Raw genomic sequence first — 26280 nt, 5'->3', positions numbered from 1 at the left:
GTGGTTCCTTTTAACATGAGTCTTCAATATTCCCAGGTAAGAAGTTTTAGGTTTTAGTTATTATAGGAATTATAGGACTATATCTCTCTATACCATTTGTATTTCATATACCTTTGACTATTGGATGTCCTTAGAGGCACTATAGTATTGCCAGCCTAATCTCGGGAGTTGATAGGCTTGAAGTCATAAACAGCCCTGTGCTTCAAGCATTGCGAAGAGCTGCTGGCAAACGCAGGAAAGTGCTGTTTGAATGAATGCTTACGAGCCTGCTGCTGCCTACCACCGCCCAGTCAGACTGCTCTATCAAATATCAAATCCTAGACTTAATTATAATATAATAAACACACAGAAATATGAACCTTTGGTAATTAATATGGTCAAATCCTGAAACTATCATTTCGAAAACAAAATGTTTATTCTTTCAGTGAAATACAGAACCGTTCCATATTTTATCGAACGGGTGGCATCCCTAAGTCTAAATATGACTATTACATTGCACAACCTTCAATGTAATGTCATAATTATGTAAAGTTCTGGCAAATTAATTACGGTCTTTGTTAGGAAGAAATGGTCTTCACACAGTTCGCAACGAGCCAGCGGCCCAAACTGCTGCATATACCCTGACTCTGCTTGCTCAGAAGGCAAGAGAAATGACACAATTTACCTAGTTAATATTGGCTGCTAACATGAATTTCTTTTAACTAATGCAGGTTTAAAAAAATATACTTGTGTATTGATTTTAAGAAAGGTATTGCTGTTTATGGTTAGGTACATTGGTGCAACGACAGTGCTTTTTTCGCAAATGTGAATCATCACCCGTTTGTTGAAGTAGTCTGTGATTCGATGATAAATTAACAGGCACCGCATTGATTATTTGCAAAACAGGACAAGCTAGTTAATCTAGTAATTTCATCAACCATGTGTAGTTAACTAGTGATTATGTTAAGATTGATTATGTTTTTATAAGATAAGTTTAATGCTAGCTAGCAACTTACCTTGACTCCTTGCTGTACTCGCGTAACAGGTGGTCAGCCTGCCACGCAGTCTCCTTGTGAAGTGCAATGTAATCGGCCATAATCGGCATCCAAAAATGCAGATTACCGATTGTTATGAAAACTTGAAATCAGCCCTAATTAATCGGCCATGCCCATTAACCTGTCCACCTCTAGTGTGGACTCGAGTGATGTGTGACGTCAGGGGTTCACCATTAGGGAAAGGGAAGGTATGGTCGAGTGATGTGTGAGGTCAGGGGTTCATCATTAGGGTAAAGGGAAGGTGTGGTTGAGGGGTGTGTGAGATCAGGGGTTCATCATTAGGGAAAAGGGAAGGTGTGGTTGAGGGGTGTGTGAGATCAGGGGTTCATCATTAGGGAAAAGGGAAGGTGTGGTTGAGGGGTGTGTGAGATCAGGGTTCATCATTAGGGAAAAGGGAAGGTGTGGACTCAAGGGGTGTGTAGATCAGGGGTTCATCATTAGGGAAAAGGGAAGGTATGGTCGAGTGATGTGTGAGGTTAGGGGTTCATCATTAGGGAAAAGGGAAGGTGTGGTCTCAAGTGATGTGTAACGTTAGGGGTTCACCATTAGGGAAAAGGGAAGGTATGGTCGAGTGATGTGTGAGGTCAGGGGTTCATCATTAGGGAAAAGGGAAGGTGTGGTTGAGGGGTGTGTGAGATCAGGGGTTCATCATTAGGGAAAGGGAAGGTGTGGTTGAGGGGTGTGTGAGATCAGGGGTTCATCATTAGGGAAAAGGGAAGGTGTGGTTGAGGGGTGTGTGAGATCAGGGGTTCATCATTAGGGAAAGGGAAGGTATGGTCGAGTGATGTGTGAGGTTAGGGGTTCACCATTAGGGAAAAGGGAAGGTGTGGACTCAAGTGATGTGTAACGTTAGGGGTTCACCATTAGGGAAAAGGGAAGGTATGGTCGAGTGATGTGTGAGGTCAGGGGTTCATCATTAGGGAAAAGGGAAGGTGTGGTTGAGGGGTGTGTGAGATCAGGGGTTCATCATTAGGGAAAGGGAAGGTGTGGTTGAGGGGTGTGTGAGATCAGGGGTTCATCATTAGGGAAAAGGGAAGGTGTGTGTGAGGTCAGGGGTTCATCATTAGGGAAAAGGGAAGGTGTGTGTGAGATCAGGGGTTCACCATTAGGGAAAGGGAAGGTATGGTCGAGTGATGTGTGAGGTCAGGGGTTCATCATTAGGGAAAGGGAAGGTGTGGTTGAGGGGTGTGTGAGATCAGGGGTTCACCATTAGGGAAAGGGAAGGTGTGGTCGAGGGGTGTGTGAGGTCAGGGGTTCACCATTAGGGAAAGGGAAGGTGTGGACTCGAGTGATGTGTGAGGTCAGGGGTTCACCATTAGGGAAAAGGGAAGGTGTTTTCGAGGGGTGTGTGAGGTCAGGGGTTCACCTAAAAATGAGTGCTCCGTCCTGCAGTCCTAAAGACAGGAAGTCACTGTTGGGCCTCACTTGGCTGTCGCCTCGCCATAGCAACAGACCATCCTTCGCCGTGCTCTTAAAGCGCATAAACATGTTGGTCCTGACGCCCGAAACCCTGGGGTGGGAAACACACAGGATATGTCAGCACAGAGTGGCACACAGGATATGTCAGCACAGTGGCACACAGGATATGTCAGCACAGAGTGGCACACAGGATATGTCAGCACAGAGTGGCACACAGGATATGTCAGCACAGAGTGGCACACAGGATATGTCAGCACAGAGTGGCACACAGGATATGTCAGCACAGAGTGGCACACAGGATATGTCAGCACAGAGTGGCACACAGGATATGTCAGCACAGAGTGGCACACAGGATATGTCAGCACAGAGTGGCACACAGGATATGTCAGCACAGAGTGGCACACAGGATATGTCAGCACAGAGTGGCACACAGGATATGTCAGCACAGAGTGGCACACAGGATATGTCAGCACAGAGTGGCACACAGGATATGTCAGCACAGAGTGGCACACAGGATATGTCAGCACAGAGTGGCACACAGGATATGTCAGCACAGAGTGGCACACAGGATATGTCAGCACAGTGGCACACAGGATATGTCAGCACAGAGTGGCACACAGGATATGTCAGCACAGAGTGGCACACAGGATATGTCAGCACAGAGTGGCACACAGGATATGTCAGCACAGAGTGGCACACAGGATATGTCAGCACAGAGTGGCACACTCAGCACTTTCCTTAGAATCCCACAAACCCAGAGGGCTTTCTAGTTGACTGTGTTATACTCACATTGGCTGACTGTGTAGTGTACATCATCTGACTAAAGCTAATATACATAAACTATGTCATGCAGTATAACTCAACTACTGCTGAAGTCATAGTATTTCTGTCTGAACCTAATGCTTCAGAAAGTACTATTACACGTACATGCACATACACACACACACACACACACACACACACACACACACACACACACACACACACACACACACACACACACGTAGACAAACCTTTTCAGGATTTCACGATTGTCGTATGTGAGGTAGCTGCGGCCAATGAATTGTGGAATCTCAATGGCCTCTGTGACAGCTGAAAAGAAAATAACATTTACACAATGTGGCCACTAGATGTCCTCCTAAACATGGTACTAACTGAGGGGGAACCAGGACACAGACAACGCTGCACAGGATAATGAACAGGGGTGTATTCATTAGTGCACACTGTAGCAAAAATATTTTGCAACTGAACACGTTTTGCAATGAATTTGAGAGTTTCTGATTTACAAGTTCATGAGAGTTCCTTCCTGGCTTTTGTCTGTTTGTTCTGTGTGGTTCCTAGTAAATACACCCGAGGTAAACAAACCAAGTGTACAAACAGCGTTATTCAAGTCTGAAATGGTAGATGAACAGAGGTAGCCGAGTATTTACGAACATAATGGTGATAGAAAACTTACTGTTTAAACAGTAATTCCCACATTCTGCACAGCGAAAGCATAAAACAGATAAGACGACGGTTTAGGAGAGATTACGTTGTTCAATTATATTACATTCATTAAAATGTCAATTTAAATGCAGAATATTTTACACCAACATGTTGAAAATCTACCTTGTCCTACGGAATGTAGCCTACGGAGTATAACTTGTGGAAAATGTGGACGTGGGAACAATTTATTTTCCGTCTCTCACCCTTCTGGCAGTGCCGGCCATCGTAGCCGAGAGGGCAGTCACACTCGTAGCCATCCCATTTGGGCCTGCAGGTGCCGCCGTTGGCACAGGGACTCTGCACACATGGGTGGGCTGCATTCTCCACATTCACCCCCAGAGCAAAGTCCTTGGTCAGTGGGATGCTGCGGTCATTCAGAACCAGCTGACACAACAAGTAGAGGGGAGGGTGGGGGGGCAGGTAGAAGAGGAGAACATTAAATGAACAATCATTGTATTGTTTCCTTCTCCTACACAAACAAATGAATGAATGAAGTACTGACGTACTGTATTAACAAACGAACAAATATATTAATGAATGAAGTACTGACGTACTGTATTAACAAACGAACAAATACATGAATGAATTGAGTACTGACGTACTGAATTAACAAACGAACAAATACATGAATGAATGAAGTACTGACGTACTGTATTAACAAACGAACAAATACATGAATGAATGAAGTACTGACGTACTGTATTAACAAACGAACAAATACATTAATGAATGAAGTAACAAACGAACAAATACATGAATGAATGAAGTACTGTATTAACAAACAAAAATACAAATACATTAAACAAACGAACAAATACATGAATGAATGAAGTACTGACGTACTGTATTAACAAACGAACAAATACATGAATGAATTGAGTTGACCGTTGTAAAATATATGTCAACTTGCCACATTAACAACAATCGAGGAGAAATATACACAAAAGTCAAAATACTGTGGTCAAATGGGCCATCCCAACACTTTAATGGGTATTTGAAAAGCCACATCTGTTGTGTTTGTGGGATATCTGACTTTATCTGGCTCTTTATCTGACTCTTTATCTGACTCTTTATCTGACTCTTTATCTGACTCTTTATCTGACTCTTTATCTGACTCTTTATCTGATGCTTTATCTGATGCTTTATCTGGCTCTTTATCTGACTCTTTATCTGACTCTTTATCTGGCTCTTTATCTGATGCTTTATCTGATTCTTTATCTGACTCTTTATCTGACTCTTTATCTGACTCTTTATCTGATGCTTTATCTGATGCTTTATCTGACTCTTTATCTGATGCTTTATCTGATGCTTTATCTGACTCTTTATCTGACTCTTTATCTGATGCTTTATCTGATGCTTTATCTGACTCTTTATCTGACTCTTTATCTGACTCTTTATCTGATGCTTTATCTGATGCTTTATCTGGCTCTTTATCTGACTCTTTATCTGACTTTTATCTGATGCTTTATCTGATTTTATCTGGCTCTTTATCTGACTCTTTATCTGGCTCTTTATCTGATTTTATCTGATGCTTTATCTTCTTTATCTGACTCTTTATCTGACTCTTTATCTGATTTTATCTGATGCTTTATCTTTTTATCTGATCTGGCTTTTATCTGATGCTTTATCTGACTCTTTATCTGACTCTTTATCTGACTCTTTATCTGGCTCTTTATCTGACTCTTTATCTGGCTCTTTATCTGATGCTTTATCTGGCTCTTTATCTGACTCTTTATCTGACTCTTTATCTGGCTCTTTATCTGACTCTTTATCTGGCTCTTTATCTGACTCTTTATCTGACTCTTTATCTGGCTCTTTATCTGACTCTTTATCTGGCTCTTTATCTGGCTCTTTATCTGACTCTTTATCTGACTCTTTATCTGATGCTTTATCTGGCTCTTTATCTGACTCTTTATCTGATGCTTTATCTGGCTCTTTATCTGACTCTTTATCTGATGCTTTATCTGACTCTTTATCTGGCTCTTTATCTGACTCATAATCTGACTCTTTATCTGACTCTTTATCTGATGCTTTATCTGACTCTTTATCTGATGCTTTATCTGGCTCTTTATCTGACTCTTTATCTGACTCTTTATCTGATGCTTTATCTGACTCTTTATCTGACTCTTTATAATCTGATGCTTTATCTTTATCTGATCTTTATCTGATGCTTTATCTGATGCTTTATCTGATGCTTTATCTGATGCTTTATCTGATCTGACTCATAATCTGACTCTTTATCTGGCTCTTTATCTGATGCTTTATCTGATGCTTTATCTGATGCTTTATCTGGCTCTTTATCTGACTCATAATCTGACTCTTTATCTGACTCTTTATCTGACGCTTTATCTGATGCTTTATCTGATGCTTTATCTGATGCTTTATCTGGCTCTTTATCTGACTCTTTATCTGGCTCTTTATCTGATGCTTTATCTGGCTCTTTATCTGACTCATAATCTGACTCTTTATTTGATGCTTTATCTGACTTTATCTGACTCATAATCTGACTCTTTATCTGATACTAGATAGGCTCATAATCTGACTCTTTATCTGACTCTTTATCTGACTCTTTATCTGATGCTTTATCTGATGCTTTATCTGACTCTTTATCTGACTCTTTATCTGACTCATAATCTGGCTCATAATCTGGCTCTTTATCTGATGCTTTATCTGATGCTTTATCTGATGCTTTATCTGACTCATAATCTGACTCTTTATCTGACTCTTTATCTGACTCTTTATCTGACTCATTATCTGACTCATAATCTGACTCATAATCTGTCTCATAATCTGACTCTTTGTCTTACTCTTTATCTGGCTCTTTATCTGACTCTTTATCTGACTCATCATTTACTAGGAACTCTGGGACACATGCAGTTAGAACCTAACAACTGGGCTGCGTTCAGTATGAAAACACATAATGCAACGTTCAATTAAAAACAGAAACAGGTGATGTTCTGAACGACCAGTTGAGAAAAAAAATGGGGAGGGGTTGGGTTGTGGCTTGGGGAACGCCGTCGGAATAGCCCCTGCCCTTTAAATACGTTCACTCACTGCTTCAAGCCACACCTCGCCTCACCCACCAAACGAAGAAAACGTACCTCAAAGTCAAGAATGTTCAAGAAACGTGTCGTTCAGTACAAGACGTTACACAATGTAGCAAACATGTAATCGAACTGAACGGACCCCCGGAGAGACTGTGGCACCCAATTCTCCTACACAGCACACTATCTTTGACCAGAGCCCTATGGGCCATTTGGGACGCAACCGGTGTGACAGGGCAGGAGGTACGGCTGTTTCAGCCCCTCAACCTGAGTCATCTATACAGTAACAGTACCTTCTGGATGGTGCCGCTGAAGGGGCGGAGCACGGCCGCGGCGCTCTTGGTTTTGTCATATTGTGGTACTCCGCCGATGTACAGAGGAGAGCTGCACTTGATCTGAGTGAAGGCTCCCTGGAGGAGGAGGAGTCGCAGTAGAGTAGAGACACAGTAGAGTTTACAGTAGAGTCACAGTAGAGTAAAGGCACAGTAGAGTAGAGGCACAGTAGAGTAGAGTCACAGTAGAGTTACAGTAGAGTCACAGTAGAGTAGAGTCACAGTAGAGTCACAGTAGAGTAGAGGTACAGTAGAGTCACCTTATTCACAGTAGAGTAGAGTCACAGTAGAGTAGAGTCACAGTAGAGTGAAGTCACAGTAGAATTGTTCCTTACCATGCCTCCTGACCTAGGAAAACACTGTGCCCTAGAGTTTTTTACCTGGTCAGGCTACATGGTGTAGGGATGTTGTGGTGACCATATTACAGGCAGTTATGAGAAATGTCAAATTCAGTTAAAATTGGACAACAAAAACGCAGTAAAATTCCACGTGAGTATTGCGTCATGGTAATCTCCTTTTATGCACTCTGGACACAGTGGCAGAATAAATTCAACCACACATTTGTTTCATGACAAAACCGGAGAGCCACATCTGTCCGGCGAAGTCAACAAAACATATTGCATGTAACAAACAGTTACATGACTTACAGCAAGGTAATGTTTCCCTACATTTTCGGACTATTAAAAACAACTATTGATTTAGGACCACAGGGAGTTACCGCAAGTCGAAATGAAAACAGGAGCTGCCTCCCCTATTCCAGCACTATTTCAACATCATCTAATCACCTGTGCTTAGTCTAATACAGTGACAACTAAAATATACCAAAAACGATTTAGTCCAATCAACGTCAGCTAAATATGACATGGCTGTCCATGGTATTGATTTCTGTGTGTGTTTGTGTGCATGTGTGTGTGAAAACGTGTATTTACTCGTACTTGTAGGAAAACGCCAATGCCATCCTCCTCTTTCATGTTGCCTAAACAGTATATGACTCTTTCATACAGTACACGCTATTATTTTTTGCTGTCCTAGATTACTTGGCTAAAATACTTGCTCGCTAGCTTAACTTTATGGGCAACGGCACGCCAGGCCAGCTAGTTAACATTAGCATACTAAGTCTAGCTACATCTTGAACTTCCATCCTCAGGCCAGGGGCACAACAATGTATGAATTAATGGTTGGATCAGAACCACCGCTATAATCATTGGCCAGTACGGAGAATTAAATACAACCACAAGTCCATCATCATCCATGGCTACTTTAGGAAAGGGATGATTTTAGCCAGCTAGCCACCGGAGGACAACAACACAACGAGATGCAACAATTCATGTTTTTTTTTTCTGTCAATAATGACGTTTGGCTCGTGATGTGATTGGTCTGAAGACAAAACCAAACTGGCTTCCCTTTACTTTTTTTGTGTGCACCAGGACCAATCACAGCTGAGCTCACTCCGTTTAGCTCAATGCTGATTGGCTATTATTTTATATATTTCTTTATCAAGGGAGGCCAAATGCTCGCTGGCTTTCCTTCCATTCAATGCTATGGGCGGCAACAATGTTTTTGCGACTTTCTCAAATCATTAGTAGCCTATAAGTCTCATCATGCAGCCCATATATGTTTGATTTCTAAGACATTATAAGGTTTGTATCATTCACAACTAATGTTGCCAAAGAACAGGGCCACAGGGACCAGTGTATAGGACCAGTGTATAGAACCAGTGTATAGGACCAGTGTATAGGACCAGTGTATAGCACCAGTTTATAGGACCAGTGTATAGGACCAGTGTATAGCACCAGTGCATAGGACCAGTGTATAGGACCAGTGTATAGCACCAGTGTATAGGACCAGTGTATAGCACCAGTGTATAGCACCAGTGTGTGTATAGGACCTGTTTCAAATAATCACTTTAATGCTCAACATAGCCACTTCATATGTACACTTAAGCCTATCTTGTCTGCTAAATGAATAAGCCTACAGCCTAGGCATGGCACATAGCCAGATAAAATGGGCCAACTCATATTCTGTTTTGTCTGAAATACATTTTCTTCATATCATGTTTCTTTAGACCTGCCTAAAATAAATCATGTATTTATTGTGATGGTGTATTATATTCAATTAATTTGTTTGACTTTTTAAAATGCAGATGTTCCAAAGGTCTGGCATCAGTGGCTTGTATGTGTGGAAGCCAGGAGATGCTAAATGTGTTTATGTTAATTAACGGTCAATTCGCATGACAATAACCGGCTGACAAAATGTTTTCTGGAAATCCCAATCGAACAATTCCCAGGTATCAGGATAGAAAAGGACATCTATAATTCTCCAACCAGGATTTCTGGAAAACCTGGGAATTTTTGGGAAAGTTATTGGAAATGTCAAATCCTAGTCCAGTCCTGTACCTCAGCTATGCCCTCCATGGGCCTCTGGTTGTCCACCTGCAGGATGCCACTCTTGGCTGTACGAGAGACCCGCAGCTCATGCCATGTGCCTATACTGACCTGCTCCTCACTCCTACACACACATGCATACACACGCACGCACACACACAGAGACACACATGCACACGCACATAAACAGACATAGACACACATACGCATACAGACACAGACACACACAGACAGGAAAAGCATTGGTCAAACAGTCATCATTTCCTATACATATGAACAAAGAGTTGCCAACACAAGTCTACAAACATTATAAAACAGTCGTAACAGAGTCACATCCTGTAAACATATATCTTTCAATGAAGCCTGTACCTAATGACAGACCCTCCAGAGCCACAGTCAAAGCGGAACTCCACGTATCCTTCCACCAGGTTGATGGCCAAGAAGTCCCGGCTGCTGGCGTCGTCGCTGTAGAGCAGCGTGCCGTCAGGCCTGGCCGGCTGAAAGGTGATCTCAAACTCCATGAAGGACAGGTAACTGAGGAGGGACTGGGGCCAAGGGGCGCTGGCGTACGAAAACATGGTCTCGTTGAAGAGCGGCAGAGACAGCAGAAAACCTGGCAGTGGTTTGAGATAAAGTGACAGGTTTGGGATAGGGTGACAGGTTTGGGATAGGGTGACAGGTTTGGGATAGGGTGAAAGGTTTGGGATAGGGTGACAGGTTTGGGATAGGGTGACAGGTTTGGGATAGGGTGAAAGGTTTGGGATAGGGTGACAGGTTTGGGATTGGGTGACAGGTTTGGGATTGGGTGACAGGTTTGGGATAAAGTGACAGGTTTGGGATAGGGTGACAGGTTTGGGATAGGGTGACAGGTTTGGGATAAAGTGACAGGTTTGGGATAGGGTGACAGGTTTGGGATTGGGTGACAGGTTTGGGATAAAGTGACAGGTTTGGGATAGGGGGACAGGTTTGGGATAAAGTGACAGGTTTGGGATAGGGTGACAGGTTTGGGATAAAGTGACAGGTTTGGGATAAAGTGACAGGTTTGGGATAAAGTGACAGGTTTGGGATAGGGTGACAGGTTTGGGATTGGGTGACAGGTTTGGGATTGGGTGACAGGTTTGGGATTGGGTTAGGGGAGAGGAGTTGGAAAATGTTTCAAAATCGAAACGCTGATCTTTCTAAGTAGAATACAGGGTGTGGCTGATCTATCTAAGTAGAATACAGGGTGTGGCTGATCTATCTAAGTAGAATACAGGGTGTGGCTGATCTATCTAAGTAGAATACAGGGTGTGGCTGATCTATCTAAGTAGAATACAGGGTGTGGCTGATCTATCTAAGTAGAATACAGGGTGTGGCTGATCTATCTAAGTAGATTACAGGGTGTGGCTGATCTATCTAAGTAGAATACAGGGTGTGGCTGATCTATCTAAGTAGAATACAGGGTGTGGCTGATCTATCTAAGTAGAATACAGGGTGTGGCTGATCTATCTAAGTAGAATACAGGGTGTGGCTGATCTATCTAAGTAGCATATAGGGTGTGGCTGATCTATCTAAGTAGAATACAGGGTGTGGCTGATCTATCTAAGTAGAATGCAGGGTGTGGCTGATCTATCTAAGTAGAATACAGGGTGTGGTTGATCTATCTAAGTAGAATACAGGGTGTGGCTGATCTATCTAAGTAGAATACAGGGTGTGGCTGATCTATCTAAGTAGCATATAGGGTGTGGCTGATCTATCTAAGTAGAATACAGGGTGTGGCTGATCTATCTAAGTAGAATACAGGGTGTGGCTGATCTATCTAAGTAGAATACAGGGTGTGGCTGATCTATCTAAGTAGCATATAGGGTGTGGCTGATCTATCTAAGTAGCATATAGGGTGTGGCTGATCTATCTAAGTAGAATACAGGGTGTGGCTGATCTATCTAAGTAGAATACAGGGTGTGGCTGATCTATCTAAGTAGCATATAGGGTGTGGCTGATCTATCTAAGTAGAATACAGGGTGTGGCTGATCTATCTAAGTAGAATACAGGGTGTGGCTGATCTATCTAAGTAGCATATAGGGTGTGGCTGATCTATCTAAGTAGCATGCAAGGTGTGGCTGATCTATCTAAGTAGCATACAGGGTGTGGCTGATCTATCTAAGTAGAATACAGGGTGTGGCTGATCTATCTAAGTAGAATACAGGGTGTGGCTGATCTATCTAAGTAGAATGCAGGGTGTGGCTGATCTATCTAAGTAGAATACAGGGTGTGGCTGATCTTTCTAAGTAGAATACAGGGTGTGGCTGATCTATCTAAGTAGAATACAGGGTGTGGCTGATCTATCTAAGTAGAAAACAGGTGTGGCTGATCTATCTAAGTAGAATACAGGGTGTGGCTGATCTATCTAAGTAGCATACAGGGTGTGGCTGATCTATCTAAGTAGAATACAGGGTGTGGCTGATCTATCTAAGTAGAATGCAGGGTGTGGCTGATCTATCTAAGTAGAATACAGGGTGTGGCTGATCTATCTAAGTAGAATACAGGGTGTGGCTGATCTATCTAAGTAGCATACAGGGTGTGGCTGATCTATCTAAGTAGAATACAGGGTGTAGCTGATCTATCTAAGTAGAATACAGGGTGTGGCTGATCTATCTAAGTAGAATACAGGGTGTGGCTGATCTATCTAAGTAGCATACAGGGTGTGGCTGATCTATCTAAGTAGAATACAGGGTGTGGCTGATCTATCTAAGTGGCATACAGGGTGTGGCGGATCAATCTAAGTAGCATACAGGGTGTGGCTGATCTATCTAAGTGGCATACAGGGTGTGGCGGATCAATCTAAGTAGCATACAGGGTGTGGCGGATCAATCTAAGTAGCATACAGGGTGTGTAGCACAAGACAGAAACATGTCTATGTCTGATATCAAGTATAATTGAATGGGCAGAAGTCAGTATTTAATATCTAAATGTATTCACAATTGGCATTATACAGTTTGTGTTGTAGAGAAGTACAGTATGATGCATCCCAAATAGCACCCTATTCCCTACACAGTGCACTACTTTTGACCAGAGCCCTATGGGCCATGTGTGACGCAGACTAGAGGACAGAAAGATGACTCACTCTCTTCACAGAGCATGCCTCTGAAGCCCAGAGGGCACAGACAGATGTACCCGTCCGCTCGGTTGGCAAAGCAGATTCCTCTGTTGTCGCAGGTGATCATCTCACACACGCTGTCACTGCACTCACCTGGGGAACAAAGGGAAAGGATACACACAGGCGCTGCAGGGTTTAAAGACACAGTTCACAACAACAAAAAAGTGTCCACTGTTAATACAATCCCAAGAAATTGTGCAGTCAAGTTTTCACTTTCAGAACAAAGTTACAGTTCTGATGATGTGTTTTGTGTTTTATGATGATGATGAACTCTCTCTTTAACTGCCCCCAACTCTAAATTAACCATCCCTTTAACTGCCCCATCTCTAAATTAACTATGCATTTAACTGCCCCCTAAGTCTAAATGAACTATCCCTTTTACTGCCCCCAACTCTAAATGAACCATCCCTTTAACTGCCCCCTAACTCTTAATTAACTTTCCCTTTAACTGCCGTCTAACTCTAAATGAACTATCCCTTTAACTGCCCCTTAACTAAATTAACTATCCCTTTAACTGCCCCCTAACTCTAAATTAACTTTCCCTTTAACTGCCCTCTAATTCTAAATGAACTATCCCTTTAACTGCCGTCTAACTCTAAATGAACTATCCCTTTAGCTGTCGTCTAACTCTAAATGAACTATCCCTTTAACTGCCCTCTAACTCTAAATGAATTTACTTGTACAGCCAGACTTGACATTACCACAGACGAAGAGCCAAGCGTAAGTGAAGTCTATTTTTTCACTGCTGTCTATCCCTATTCTACATATCATCATTATGGGATGGGATGTGTATTTCATATCATCTTTCTTTGGACGAATCACCTCATCGATTTCACCTATGTGGCGCTACAGTGTGAGTTACCACTTTGACACAGAGTGAGAACCAGCGGTGCCTCTCCCTCGTTCTGTCGACTCTCATCAACATTGACTGTCCATTCAACTCCACACCCGGTATAAATGCACTAATCAATATGGTGTCTGACTGTTGACCTACAGAAAGCCAGACAACTCTCCAGCTCAAATCTGACCTGGGGACAGATTCATTCCACAGACATGGCCAAAGACATGGGATGATGGACTACAGTACATCCGAATATTCATGGAATTTGGACATAGTGACAAATTCTGTTAGAAGTGCTAGAACTAAAACTAGAGGTAGAAGACTACGATTATAAGACTTGAATGAAAAACAAAGAATCATCAGAAACCATTGGGAATGAAGAGGATATAAGCCAGCTGGACATCCAGACGGGTACGGATCGGATCCCCTCCCTTACCGATGTCTGCCCCGCTCAGAGCGCTGCCTAGGGGCCAGGGTCTGAGATCCGTGGCTTTGTTGTTGATGGTCAGACTCTGGATGCAGCCCTGAAAGCCCCGGTTGCTCCCTGTGGCCCTGACCAACCAATAGGCACTGGGAGCCCCTCCCAAGTACAACGGGCTTCGGAATGTGATCTTGGTGTACTGTCCCTGTGGGGGAGAAAGAGAGGTTCAACCATTACAGTCAAGCAAATCTATAGCTAATCCTGGCAAAACATAAAAAGAGAAATAGAAAAAGCGATGCACTAAAGCTCTCTAATGAGAGGGATTATCACCTGTCAATCATGGAGGTATGCATCCCAAATGACACCCTATTCTCTATAGTGTGCACTACTTTTGACCAGAGTCCATAAGGAAGCCCATCGGGCTCTGGTCAAAAGTAGTCCACTATGTAGGGAATCAGGTGCCATTTGATACACAGACCATTATAGATCATACTTCTATCTCAGTGAAATATCGACCCAATCTAAAATCTTGCTGGCTCCACTGATGTGTTCTGCCCTCACCTGTGAGCGTCCTGAAATGGGCGTATCGTTGTCCATTCTCAGCCAGCCACTCATGCCGTCCCTGAATACGGTGACAGTGTGCCACTGTCCCGGCACCATACGAGTCTCGCTGACTATCTGTGCTGCCCCAGTGCCACAGTTAAACCTGCAAAACCACAACACATTGTCTGTCTCCCCCGCCGCAACCACACTGACCCTATCACAGCATGCCTAATCACTGTCACACAGTCTGGGATGAATTTCCCCCTAAGTACAGATCTAGGATCAGCTTCTCCTCCCCCAATAATAACCTTAATTATTAGTGGGGAAAATGCAAGACTGACACAAGATCAGCATCAAGGGGCAAATTCACCCTACACCCTGACAAACCCGCCACAACCACACTGGTCACACACCTGTAATGCAGCTTGCCTCGTACAAGAGCCAGAGAGGTGAAGTCTCCACGGCCATGCTCATTCTCCCCACAGTACAGCAACAAGCCATCCTCCGAGTCTGCCTAACACACAACACACACACACAGATACAGACGGAAATACACACACAGACACACACAACCAGTGGTAGAGTTCATTTACTGTACCTTGAATTCAAGGGTCATCTGAAAGGTCTGGTAAGAGTTCTTCAGAGGTTCAAAGGTCATGTGGGAGTGGCCATAGAACCTTGGGAACTGCACCGTCACTCCTGGCAAACACAGAGCAGGAAACACCAGCTCATCACTGTGTTTTACAATGGCATCCATCAAGTCAGTGTGAACATGCAACACACTCAACTGAATTCAAATACTGGGGCTCAAAAACATAGGAGTGCAAGGCAGAACCAGGTGGAAGATCATGATGGTATTCATTAGGGCACACCGTGGCAAAAGGCTGTACAACGGAAAGCAAAAAGAGCGTTGGTTATTGGACAAGCTCAGGTATAGTCCATCCTTGTTTTAGTTTGTTTCTTCTGTTTGGTGAATAATGAATACGACCCAGTTGAATTTAGGTGAAACACAAACATTTTCGAAACTCTGACCCCCCTCCCCCCCTTCTCCCTGTGCTCTACATGATCAATTTATGTTCATGACACAGAATTAGGCCTATACCAGAGACACCCTATCCACAGACCACTAGATCTCCACTAGAGAGATGTTTTCAGAGAAAGAGAGGACACTGATCATTTCCAGAAGGATGTCTATAGACCCAAACTCAGCCACTGTCTCTGGGGTACCCCCCCCCCCCACAGACCAATTACAGAGGGTAGAACACTCCGATTGCACAGGGTTGATCCATTCTCCCACGAAGAGAAGGGTTAAAAACACTCAATAAAGTCAGTCAAATTATTATTGTCAGGGTTTATAAGACTAAGAGATAAGATGCTTTGAGTATATTTCGGAGGAGGAGCAGGAAGAGGAGAGGACGAAGGAGAGAAAGAGGAGGAGCAGGAGGAGGGGGAGGAGCATGAAGAGGAGAGGAGGAAGGGCAGAAAGAGGAGGAGCAGGAGGAGGGGAGGAGCAGGAAGAGGAGAGGAGGAAGGGGAGAAAGAGGAAGAGTAGGAGGAGGGGGAGGAGCATGAAGAGGAGAGGAGGAAGGGGAGAAAGAGGAGGAGCAGGAGGAGGGGGAGGAGCATGAAGAGGAGAGGAGGAAGGGGAGAAAGAGGAGGAGCAGGAGGAGGGGGAGGAGCAGGAAGAGGAGCAGGATGAGGATGAGCAGAAGGAGGAGCAGGAGGAGGAGGAGGAGTAAGAAGAGCAGAAGGAGGAGGAGGAGCAGGAAGAGGAAGAGCAGAAGTAGAGGAAGAGCAGAAGGAGGAGGAGGAGTAAGAAGAGCAGAAGGAGGAGGAGGAGCAGGAGCAGGAGGAGAAGAAGCATGAAGAGCAGGAGGATGAGGAGCAGGGGGAGGAGAAGCATGAAGAGCAGGAGGAAGAGGAGCAGGGGGAGGAGAAGCATGAAGAGCAGGAGGAAGAGGAGCAAGATGAGGAGAAGCATGAAGAGCAGGAGGAAGAGGAGCAAGATGAGGAGAAACATGAAGAGCAGGAGGAAGAGGAGCAAGATGAGGAGAAACATGAAGAGCAGGAGGAAGAGGAGCAAGATGAGGAGAAACATGAAGAGCAGGAGGAAGAGCAGGGCAGGAGAAGCATGAAGAGCAGGAGGACGAGGAGCAGGGGGAGGAGAAGCATGAAGAGCAGGAGGAAGAGGTGCAGGGGGAGAAGAAAGCTGACAAGTCCCTGTCCTAATCCAAGGTCCAAGTCCTGTCATCACAGGGTTAACTCCCCCTGTCCTGACCTGGACTGACTCACCGTAGGAGCAGATGTCACCACTGCGGCCCAGGTTGCAATGGCAACGGGAGCCTCCGCTGTCGTAGTCACTGAGGCAGAAGCTGTCGGGGGGGCACACCGTGTCCTCACAGGCTAGGTCGTAGAGCCTGGGCACGGGGCCCATCCACTGGGTCATGGGGGGTGTGGGGGTGGTGGGAGGCAGGGTGGTGGAGGAAGGGGTGTCGGTGGTGGGGCTCATGGTGATCAGCTCAGGGGTGACGGGGGTAAGTGGGGAGCCCAGCTCTGGGTCAGATGGGGGTGAGGGGAGAAGGATGGCGTTGGGTGCGGCCGTGCCCATCCTGTAGATGACGTTTCCGCCTGGCTGAGAGGACGGCGTTCCAGACCGGGAACGGAGCTGGGATCTCTGGTTGTCACCGTTGGGAATGGCAGGGAACGGCTTCAGCTTCGAAACGGCAAGATGGAGTAAGAAGGATGCCACTGCCACGGTTAGTTTAGTTTGCTGGATTAGTTATTGAACAGAGTGGGTACATGCCTAAAACAAACAGTGTTGCCAAATGTATAGTTATACTTATAGAGCTGCTTTCCTGGACCCAAATGAACCCTATTCCTGGACCCAAATGAACCCTATTCCTGTACCCAAATGAACCCTATTCCTGGACCCAAATGAACCCTATTCCTGGACCCAAATGAACCCTATTCCTGGACCCAAATGAACCCTATTCCTGGACCCAAATGAACCCTATTCCTGGACCCAAATGAACACTATTCCTGGACCCAAATGAACCCTATTCCTGGACCCAAATGAACCCTATTCCTGTACCCAAATGAACCCTATTCCTGGACCCAAATGAACCCTATTCCTGGACCCAAATGAACCCTATTCCTGTACCCAAGTGAACCCTATTCCTGGACCCAAATTAACCCTATTCCTGGACCCAAATTAATCCTATTCCTGGACCTAAATGAACCCTATTCCTGGACCCAAATGAACCCTATTCCTGGACCCAAATGAACCCTATTCCTGGACCCAAATGAACCCTATTCCTGGACCCAAATGAACACTATTCCTGGACCCAAATGAACCCTATTCCTGGACCCAAATGAACCCTATTCCTGGACCAAAAAACAATCTCAATGTATAATCTGCATTAAAAGTGCTTTTTGAACAAGGAAACCGGGAACATACGGTTGTTAAATATTTGCCCTGAGAATAGCCGGATTGGGATATGACTGAGATAAGGATAAGATTGGTAGGGTGGCTTTCCTAGGGCCCCTGGTTTCTAGGGCCCCTGTGACCGGTCTAGGGTGAATTTGCTCCTAGACACTGATCTTGGGACAGTTTTTCCTTTCCCCCACTAATGGTTAAGGTTAGGATTGAGAGAGGGGAAGCTGATCCTAGATCTGTACCTAAGGAAAACATAACCCCAGAGCCCTGATGTACATGATGACCCACCTCCTCAATGAAGACATCGTAGTCAGAGTCGTCTATGTCAAATCCGTCTTCATCTTTGATCTTGCCGTCTGTGATGTAGCGCTGGCCATAGCCGCTGCTGCCAACCTCTGCTGTGCCTATGGATATGGACACTATTATGTATAGAATTAAATCGACACAGTGTACAGTACAAGTACAGTATCAGCATCATGAGTCTATGACAAGAGCACAGTGAGTCACAATGTCACAGTTAGTCTGACTCTCCAGACAGAAGGACAGGTGGGGAACATTCGAAATAGCTACCCATGCTAACATGGGCCTTGTGGCGAGTACTCTATCCAACTCTATGGTGGGGACTTGGTTGAGTGGGCAGCAAACACACAGGGAGCCCATGGTGCTGAGGATGATGATGATTAGCTAATAAATATTGGTGGATGATCCCCTTTATAGGGATGGATGATATACAGTAGTAGCCTGGTCCTAGATCAGCTTGTGCTGTCGTGTCAAAGTTATGACAAGGAGTTTACATAATAGCACACACAGATCTGGGACCAGGCTAATAGAGTAGTTGTCCCAGGTCTACCTGTCAAAGTGTAGAGAGCTTTTTTTACCACATACTGGAACCTGTCCCCCATATATACGACTGACCATGCAGACAGAGACCAGGCTGAGTCCGGCCAGACAGTAGGAAACAAAAACGCCATGATGTTTAGAATCCCCAACCTAAATGATTTATTTCACATATAATGCTGTGTGTCTGTGCGTGTGTGTGCAGAACAACCTCAAAATAATTACTCCTAACCATAACGTAGGAGTCAGGTAAGGTTACTACTGACCACAATGTAGGAGTGGGGTAAGGTTACTACTGACCACAATGTAGGAGTGGGGTAAGGTTATTGCTGACCATAACGTAGGAGTGGGGTAAGGTTATTGCTGACCATAATGTAGGAGTGGGGTAAGGTTATTGCTGACCATAACGTAAGAGTCAGGTAAGGTTACTGCTGACCATAATGTAGGAGTGGGGTAAGGTTATTGCTGACCATAATGTAGGAGTGGGGTAAGGTTACTGCTGACCATAATGTAGGAGTCAGGTAAGATTACTGCTGACCATAATGTAGGAGTCAGGTAAGATTACTGCTGACCATAACGTAGGAGTCAGGTAAGGTTACTGCTGACCATAATGTAGGAGTGGGGTAAGGTTACTACTGACCACAATGTAGGAGTGGGGTAAGGTTACTACTGACCATAATGTAGGAGTAAGGTAAGGTTACTGCTGACCATAATGTAGGAGTCAGGTAAGGTTACTGCTGACCATAATGTAGGAGTGAGGCAAGGTTACTGCTGATCATAATGTAGGAGTCAGGTAAGATTATTGCTGACCATAATGTAGGAGTGAGGTAAGGTTACTGCTGACCATAATGTGGGAGTGAGGTAAGGTTACTGCTGACCATAATGTAGGAGTGAGGTAAGGTTACTTCTGACCATAACGTAGGAGTCAGGTAAGGTTACTGCTGACCACAATGTAGGAGTGGGGTAAGGTTACTACTGACCACAATGTAGGAGTGGGGTAAGGTTACTGCTGACCACAATGTAGGAGTCAGGTAAGGTTACTGCTGACCACAATGTAGGAGTGGGGTAAGGTTACTGCTGACCACAATGTAGGAGTCAGGTAAGGTTACTGCTGACCACAATGTAGGAGTGGGGTAAGGTTACTACTGACCATAATGTAGGAGTGGGGTAAGGTTACTGCTGACCATAATGTAGAAGTGAAAATAAAATGGGTTGTGTTTAGTAAGGAGAAAACGTTTTCAATAAGAGTGAAAACAGAATGAGTCCTCAATGTGTTATGGTAAAGATGATTGGCATTAAAATGATCCTGTCCTCTTTATTCTTTGTTTTGTGGGAGGGAACTACAAATGGGGATGTGTAACGCTCCCCTCCCTGCCTCCCACCCCTCACGTGCCCCATGTTTTTGGTCATGCAGGGAGGTAATTTGGAGATATGGGTGCTAGTCAAGTCCTGTACAAACCCGCCTTTCTCCACGGGGGTCAAACCTCCCCCATCCCCCCGCTCTTAATCCTGTCTGATGAGGCCAGGGCGTAACCCGATTTTCACCCTGTGAGGGGGGGCAGGCTTGTGACGCAGTGTGTTGGGACAGCCTCTCTATCCAAACCAACAGGACTTAAGATGCTTCTTTCAGTCCAGTTTAACCCTGTGATTGCCACCATGTGTCGGCGTGCCAGCCGCCCACCCACAAGGCTCTAGGAGTTGGATTGACAGGACAACAGCCCCCACAGTCCTCCTCACAACATGGCATCAGGAACCTCTCTCTGTTCTATAAAGGGTTAAACTTGTCTCCAGTACCGATTGGGAGTCTTACCTCCAACCTGTATTTATAACCGTATGTTTACCTAATACAGTGTGTGTGCAAAATTCAAAAAAACACTTCCAAACTTGCACACGTACACACCAGAGTAAAGCTTACTTGCTAATGTTTGTCCATAGACTGCCAGTCTACCATGGCCCCTCTCTCCCCTATAAAGACAGTACTGATCCGGAGCCTCAGGGTTATCTCTGGCAGCCTCCTAAATGGCATCCTATTCTCTATATAGTGCACTACATTTGACCAGGGCCCATAGTGATCTGTCAAAAGTAGTGCACTATGTAGGGAATAGTGTGCCATTTGTGACTCTCTCATATCAATAGCAATCAGCCCATAAACCTCCCCCCACACCAATTGTAATTTACATTATTACAACAGGAAAATACAAACCTCTGGACCCAGTCTAAGTCTATCGCTTTATCTCCATGGACTTAAAGAAATGGACAGAAAACACATACGCACACCTCTCTCTCTCACACACACAGACACATAGACACACACACACACACACACACACAGTGGCGGGGCAGTTACCAGGGGTGCGGATGGGGTTGTTGATGGCGCTGGGAGGGCTCACCCCATGGACGTTGGCGGCTCGGACCACAAACTGGTACTCCGTGTCGGGACTTAACCCTTTCAGTACCATGGAGTTGGCTTCAATGGGCTCCCTGATGTAGGTCCACTCTGTGTCCATCTCAGGCCTGTATAGAGGAGACCATTCATATAGGAATTACACTGGTGCACTGACTAAAACACTATTCAGGTCATGCATTGAGAGAAAAAACTTTTACTTTTTTAACTGGGAGGAATATGGAGTGTGCAACTTAATTCATGGTCTGCGTTAGCGGCACCTTGTGAACAGGTGTGTTTCTCCTGCCTCATGCTCTACTTAACTAGAGGGCCACTGACTGCATAACTTAAAGGTTAGCTTACAGGGTTCTCACCACGCACTGCACACCTGTCCTGCACACTTCCAGTCCCAACATGGTTCACAGGTCAAAGTTGAGTCTAAACACACTCGTCTTAACACAGAAACACAACTCATTCTCAACTGATTGGCAGGCAACACCGGGATAGTGTTTTCAGCAAATGTTCATGTGAAATTGAATATATGCTGTGGTCTAGAAATATGAGAGATACTGTATATTGATGTAGCTCCATTTAAACAACCATTTCTCCCTTTTTTCAAAGTTGCCATTTGATATTAGAATCGGGCAACGGATCAACCCAATTCCAAGTACTTGCTTGTTCTAGTAGCCGTGAAACAGTATCTTACTCTATTGGCTGGGAACATGAGGATATTACAAATCAGACAATTGTCTTGTCAGAAGCTTGGCAGGGTGAGGAGATCAGAGTTGAACATGTACAGCTGGTACTTTTATTACGGTCCATCTCGCTTTCCTCAGTCAATGTTATTTTTTAAATCAATACTTCTCATTTTAAATGGACTGTGTGAAGAAAACAGCTGTTCAAATAGAACCACTGTGGTTCGGTAGAGTTGAGAATTCAAACTGAAACATGCATTCTAGAGTGGAACAAATCTGCAAAAAGGAATAAAAACATTACTGTCTTCAGAGGGCTTTTCTTTTCTTTCTTCTTTTTCTCCCCAATTTCATGGTATCCAATTGGTAGTTACAGTCTTGTCCCATCGCTGCAACTCCCCTACGGAGTCAGGAGAGGTGAAGGTCGAGAGCTGTGTGTCCTCCGAAACACGACCCAACCAAGCCGCACTGCTTCTTGACACAATGCCCACTTAACCCCTGAAGACAGCCGCACCAATGTGTCGGAGGAAAACACAGTGCACCTGGCGACCGTGTCAGTGTGCACTGCGCCCGACCCGCCACAGGAGTCGCTAGTGAACAATGGAACCCTCCCCTAATCACTCCTTCCGTGGCCTCCAACTGCTCTTAAATGCTAGCAAAACCAAATGCATGCTTTTCAACCATTCGCTGCCCACACCTGCCTGCTCGACTAGCATCACTACTCTGGACAATTCTGACCTAGAATACGTGGACAACTACAAATACCTAGGTGTCTGGCTAGACTGTAAACTCTCCTTCCAGACTATCCTACCGATCCTCAACTTTGACGATGTCATCTACAAAATAGCTTCCAATACTCTACTCAGCAAACTGGATGCAGTCTATCACAGTGCCATCCGTTTTGTTACCAAAGCGCCTTATACCACCGACCACTGTGACCTGTATGCGCTAGTTGGCTGGCCCTCGCTACATATTCTTCGCCAGACCCACTGGCTCCAGGTCGTCTATAAGTCTATGATAGGTAAAGCTCCACCTTATATCAGCTCACTGGTCACGATAACAACACCCACCCTTAGCACGCGCTCCAGCAGATATATCTCACTGGTCATCCCCAAAGCCAATTTCTCCTTTGGCCGCCTTTCCTTCCAGTTCTCTGCTGCCAGTGACTGGAACGAATTGCAAAAATCGCTGAAGCTGGAGACTTACATTTCCCAAACTAACTTAATCATCAGCTATCTGAGCAGCTAACCGATCACTGCAGCTGTACATAGCCCATCTGTAAATAGCCCACCCAACCTCATCCCCATATTGTTTCTATTTACTCTGCAGCTCTTTTGCACACCAGTATCACTACATACACACCATCATCTGCTCATCATCTGCTCATCTATCACTCCAGTGTTAATCTGCTAAATTGTAATTACTTTGCTACTATGGCCTATTTATTGCCTTACCTCCTCATGCCATTTGCACACACTGTATATACTTTCTTTTTTTTCTATTGTGTTGACTATACGCTTGTTTATTCCATGTAACTCCGTGTTGCTGTTTCTGTCGCACTGCTTTGCTTTATCTTGGCCAGGTCACAGTTGTAAATGAGAACTTGTTCTCAACTAGCTTACCTGGTTAAATAAAGGTGAAATAAAAATACCTGTGCCAATTGTGCGCTGTCCCATGGGTCTCCCGGTTGCGGCCGGCTGCGACAGAGGCTGGACTTGAAACCAGACTCTCTAGTGGCACAGCTAGCACTGATGCAGTGCCTTAGACCACTGCACCACTCGGGAGGCCGAAAGGGTTTTCAGAGGTCGATACAGTAGTGGCAAGGAATCTTAATAACCTTTACATTTCGGGTACTGAGATAAATAAACCTTGTTGTCATTTTGGATATTCTTAAGATATTTACTTGGATGTACACTAAAACAGACCACATCTAGGCACATCTGGGCTCCCGAGTGGTGCAGCGGTCTAAGGCACTACATCTCAGTGCAATAGGCGTCCCTACAGTCCCTGGTTCGAATCCAGGCTGTATCACATCCTGCCGTGATTGGGAGTCCCATAAGGTGGCGCACAATTGGCCCAGCATCGCTAGGAGAGGGTTTGGCCGGGGTAGGCCGTCATTGTAAATAAGAATTTGATCTTAACTGACTTGCCTAGTTAAATAAAGGTTAAAGAAAAAAGTAGAAGACTGACTAGAATTGTTTACCGCTAAGCGTAAGCTAAATAGTCACTGTATAAACGTACCTGATGTAAGCAACAAGAAAGTGTAGAACTGGTGCACTTCCCTCACTCTCACCCTGTGTCCACGACAACGCAAGCTCTGTGTCCGATACGGCCACGACAGTGGGCTGTGTGGGAGGGGACGGAGGCATACACATCTCTGCGGATGGGAAAGAACAACCCTGTCATGTGACATTTAAATATCCCGCTGAACTCAATGTAAGATCATGCTCGATGTACAAAGTCAAATAAATTCATCCTAGAGGGGGAATTACAAGGAAGGAAACAATAAACAACAACATGACAACAGGAAGAAAATGAATATAGCACCACATCCTGTATACCATACATGACATTAATATACCACCACATCCTGTATACCATACATGACATTAATATACCACCACATCCTGTATACCATACATGACATTAATATACCACCACATCCTGTATACCATACATGACATTAACACAGGGTTTCTTGTACTTTTTCTGCACACAACAACAACAAAAAGTTGACACTAGAAAATTCAGGGGATCCAACTTATAAAAATGTATATTCCTTATCTATTCCTTGTGTATTACCGCTGTAGGTTCATTATTCACAGAATGTTAGGTCCCGCTGGTTATCCTTACACACAATAATGTATAAGGTGTAAAAGGATCTTAGTTGACACTAAAAGGTAGTGTTAAAAAAAAAAAAGATTACAGATTTTCTCAAGGGACCTAATTTGAGTTTCAGACCCCACGTTTGGGAACCACTGCATTAACACATACACATCAAAATCAAATCACATTTTATTGGTCACATTCACATGGTTAGCGGATGTTATTGGTCACATACACATGGTTAGCGGATGTTATTGGTCACATACACATGGTTAGCGGATGTTACTGGTCACATACACATGGTTAGCGGATGTTATTGGTCACATACACATGGTTAGCGGATGTTATTGGTCACATACACATGGTTAGCAGATGTTATTGGTCACATACACATGGTTAGCGGATGTTATTGGTCACATACACATGGTTAGCGGATGTTATTGGTCACATACACATGGTTAGCGGATGTTACTGGTCACATACACATGGTTAGCAGATGTTATTGGTCACATACACATGGTTAGCGGATGTTACTGGTCACATACACATGGTTAGCGGATGTTATTGGTCACATACACATGGTTAGCGGATGTTACTGGTCACATACACATGGTTAGCGGATGTTATTGGTCACATACACATGGTTAGCGGATGTTATTGGTCACATACACATGGTTAGCGGATGTTATTGGTCACATACACATGGTTAGCGGATGTTATTGGTCACATACATATGGTTAGCGGATGTTATTGGTCACATACACATGGTTAGCGGATGTTATTGGTCACATACATATGGTTAGCGGATGTTATTGGTCACATACACATGGTTAGCAGATGTTATTGGTCACATACATATGGTTAGCGGATGTTATTGGTCACATACATATGGTTAGCGGATGTTATTGCGAGTGTCGTGAAATGCTTGTGCTTCTAGATCCGACAGTGCAGCAGTATCTAACAGGTAATATCTAACAATTCTACAGCAAAACCTAATATCTAACAAATTCCACAACAAAACCTAATATCGAACAAATTCCACAACAAAACATAATACACACAATCTAGTAAAGGAATGGGATAAGAATATATAAATATATAAGCAGTGACAGCACACCTCAGACAGGTCTAGCCTGTAGAGTAAAAAAAGAGTACAGCACAGTATTGTGGTCACCTTTGCTGTCACCTCTGCTGTCACCCTTGATTACCTTGTGAAGAAGTGCTGATGTCCCTGGGCATGCTAGGTCGGCCCTCGCCTGCCCATCCATACGCACCAACACTAACTCTGTACTGGGTGGCAACTTTAAGGTTACCAATGTCCACATCCTAGGAGAAAGGGTGCGAGAGAGTGAGAGAGTGCATAGTAAGCTTGTCTGCTCTGAAACTTCCATTCACACACGGCACCAGTCAAAAGTTTGGACACACCTACTCATTCAACGGTTATCTTTATTTTTGCCTTTTTCTACA

The 26280-nt window shown here is 44.4% G+C and overlaps 1 protein-coding gene across 2 annotated transcripts in view; it reads right to left on the bottom strand.

Moving 5' to 3' along the window:
* LOC112249429 (pikachurin) overlaps window positions 1–26280 on the bottom strand; it is a 43992-nt gene that overhangs the window by 6276 nt on the left and 11436 nt on the right. Inside the window, exons 5-21 of one of the 2 annotated variants that reach the window (XM_042320285.1) lie at window positions 26022–26139; window positions 24229–24364; window positions 21260–21426; window positions 18364–18479; window positions 16932–17352; window positions 15238–15338; window positions 15053–15153; window positions 14658–14802; window positions 14112–14301; window positions 12802–12927; window positions 10068–10311; window positions 9711–9822; window positions 7276–7392; window positions 4142–4322; window positions 3910–3933; window positions 3467–3545; window positions 2401–2544 (exon numbers count right to left, since the gene is read on the bottom strand). In XM_042320285.1, the coding sequence (XP_042176219.1) occupies window positions 2401–2544; window positions 3467–3545; window positions 3910–3933; window positions 4142–4322; window positions 7276–7392; window positions 9711–9822; window positions 10068–10311; window positions 12802–12927; window positions 14112–14301; window positions 14658–14802; window positions 15053–15153; window positions 15238–15338; window positions 16932–17352; window positions 18364–18479; window positions 21260–21426; window positions 24229–24364; window positions 26022–26139 (2522 nt within the window). The remainder of the gene's footprint in view (window positions 1–2400; window positions 2545–3466; window positions 3546–3909; window positions 3934–4141; window positions 4323–7275; window positions 7393–9710; window positions 9823–10067; window positions 10312–12801; window positions 12928–14111; window positions 14302–14657; window positions 14803–15052; window positions 15154–15237; window positions 15339–16931; window positions 17353–18363; window positions 18480–21259; window positions 21427–24228; window positions 24365–26021; window positions 26140–26280) is intronic. The other variant, XM_042320286.1, reaches the window with a different exon arrangement.

The sequence above is a fragment of the Oncorhynchus tshawytscha genome, linkage group LG04, assembly GCF_018296145.1.
Source record: "Oncorhynchus tshawytscha isolate Ot180627B linkage group LG04, Otsh_v2.0, whole genome shotgun sequence".
Classification (NCBI taxonomy): domain Eukaryota; kingdom Metazoa; phylum Chordata; class Actinopteri; order Salmoniformes; family Salmonidae; genus Oncorhynchus; species Oncorhynchus tshawytscha.
Note: the sequence above shows the minus strand (reverse complement) of the source record. Positions and strands in the feature narration are given on the sequence as shown.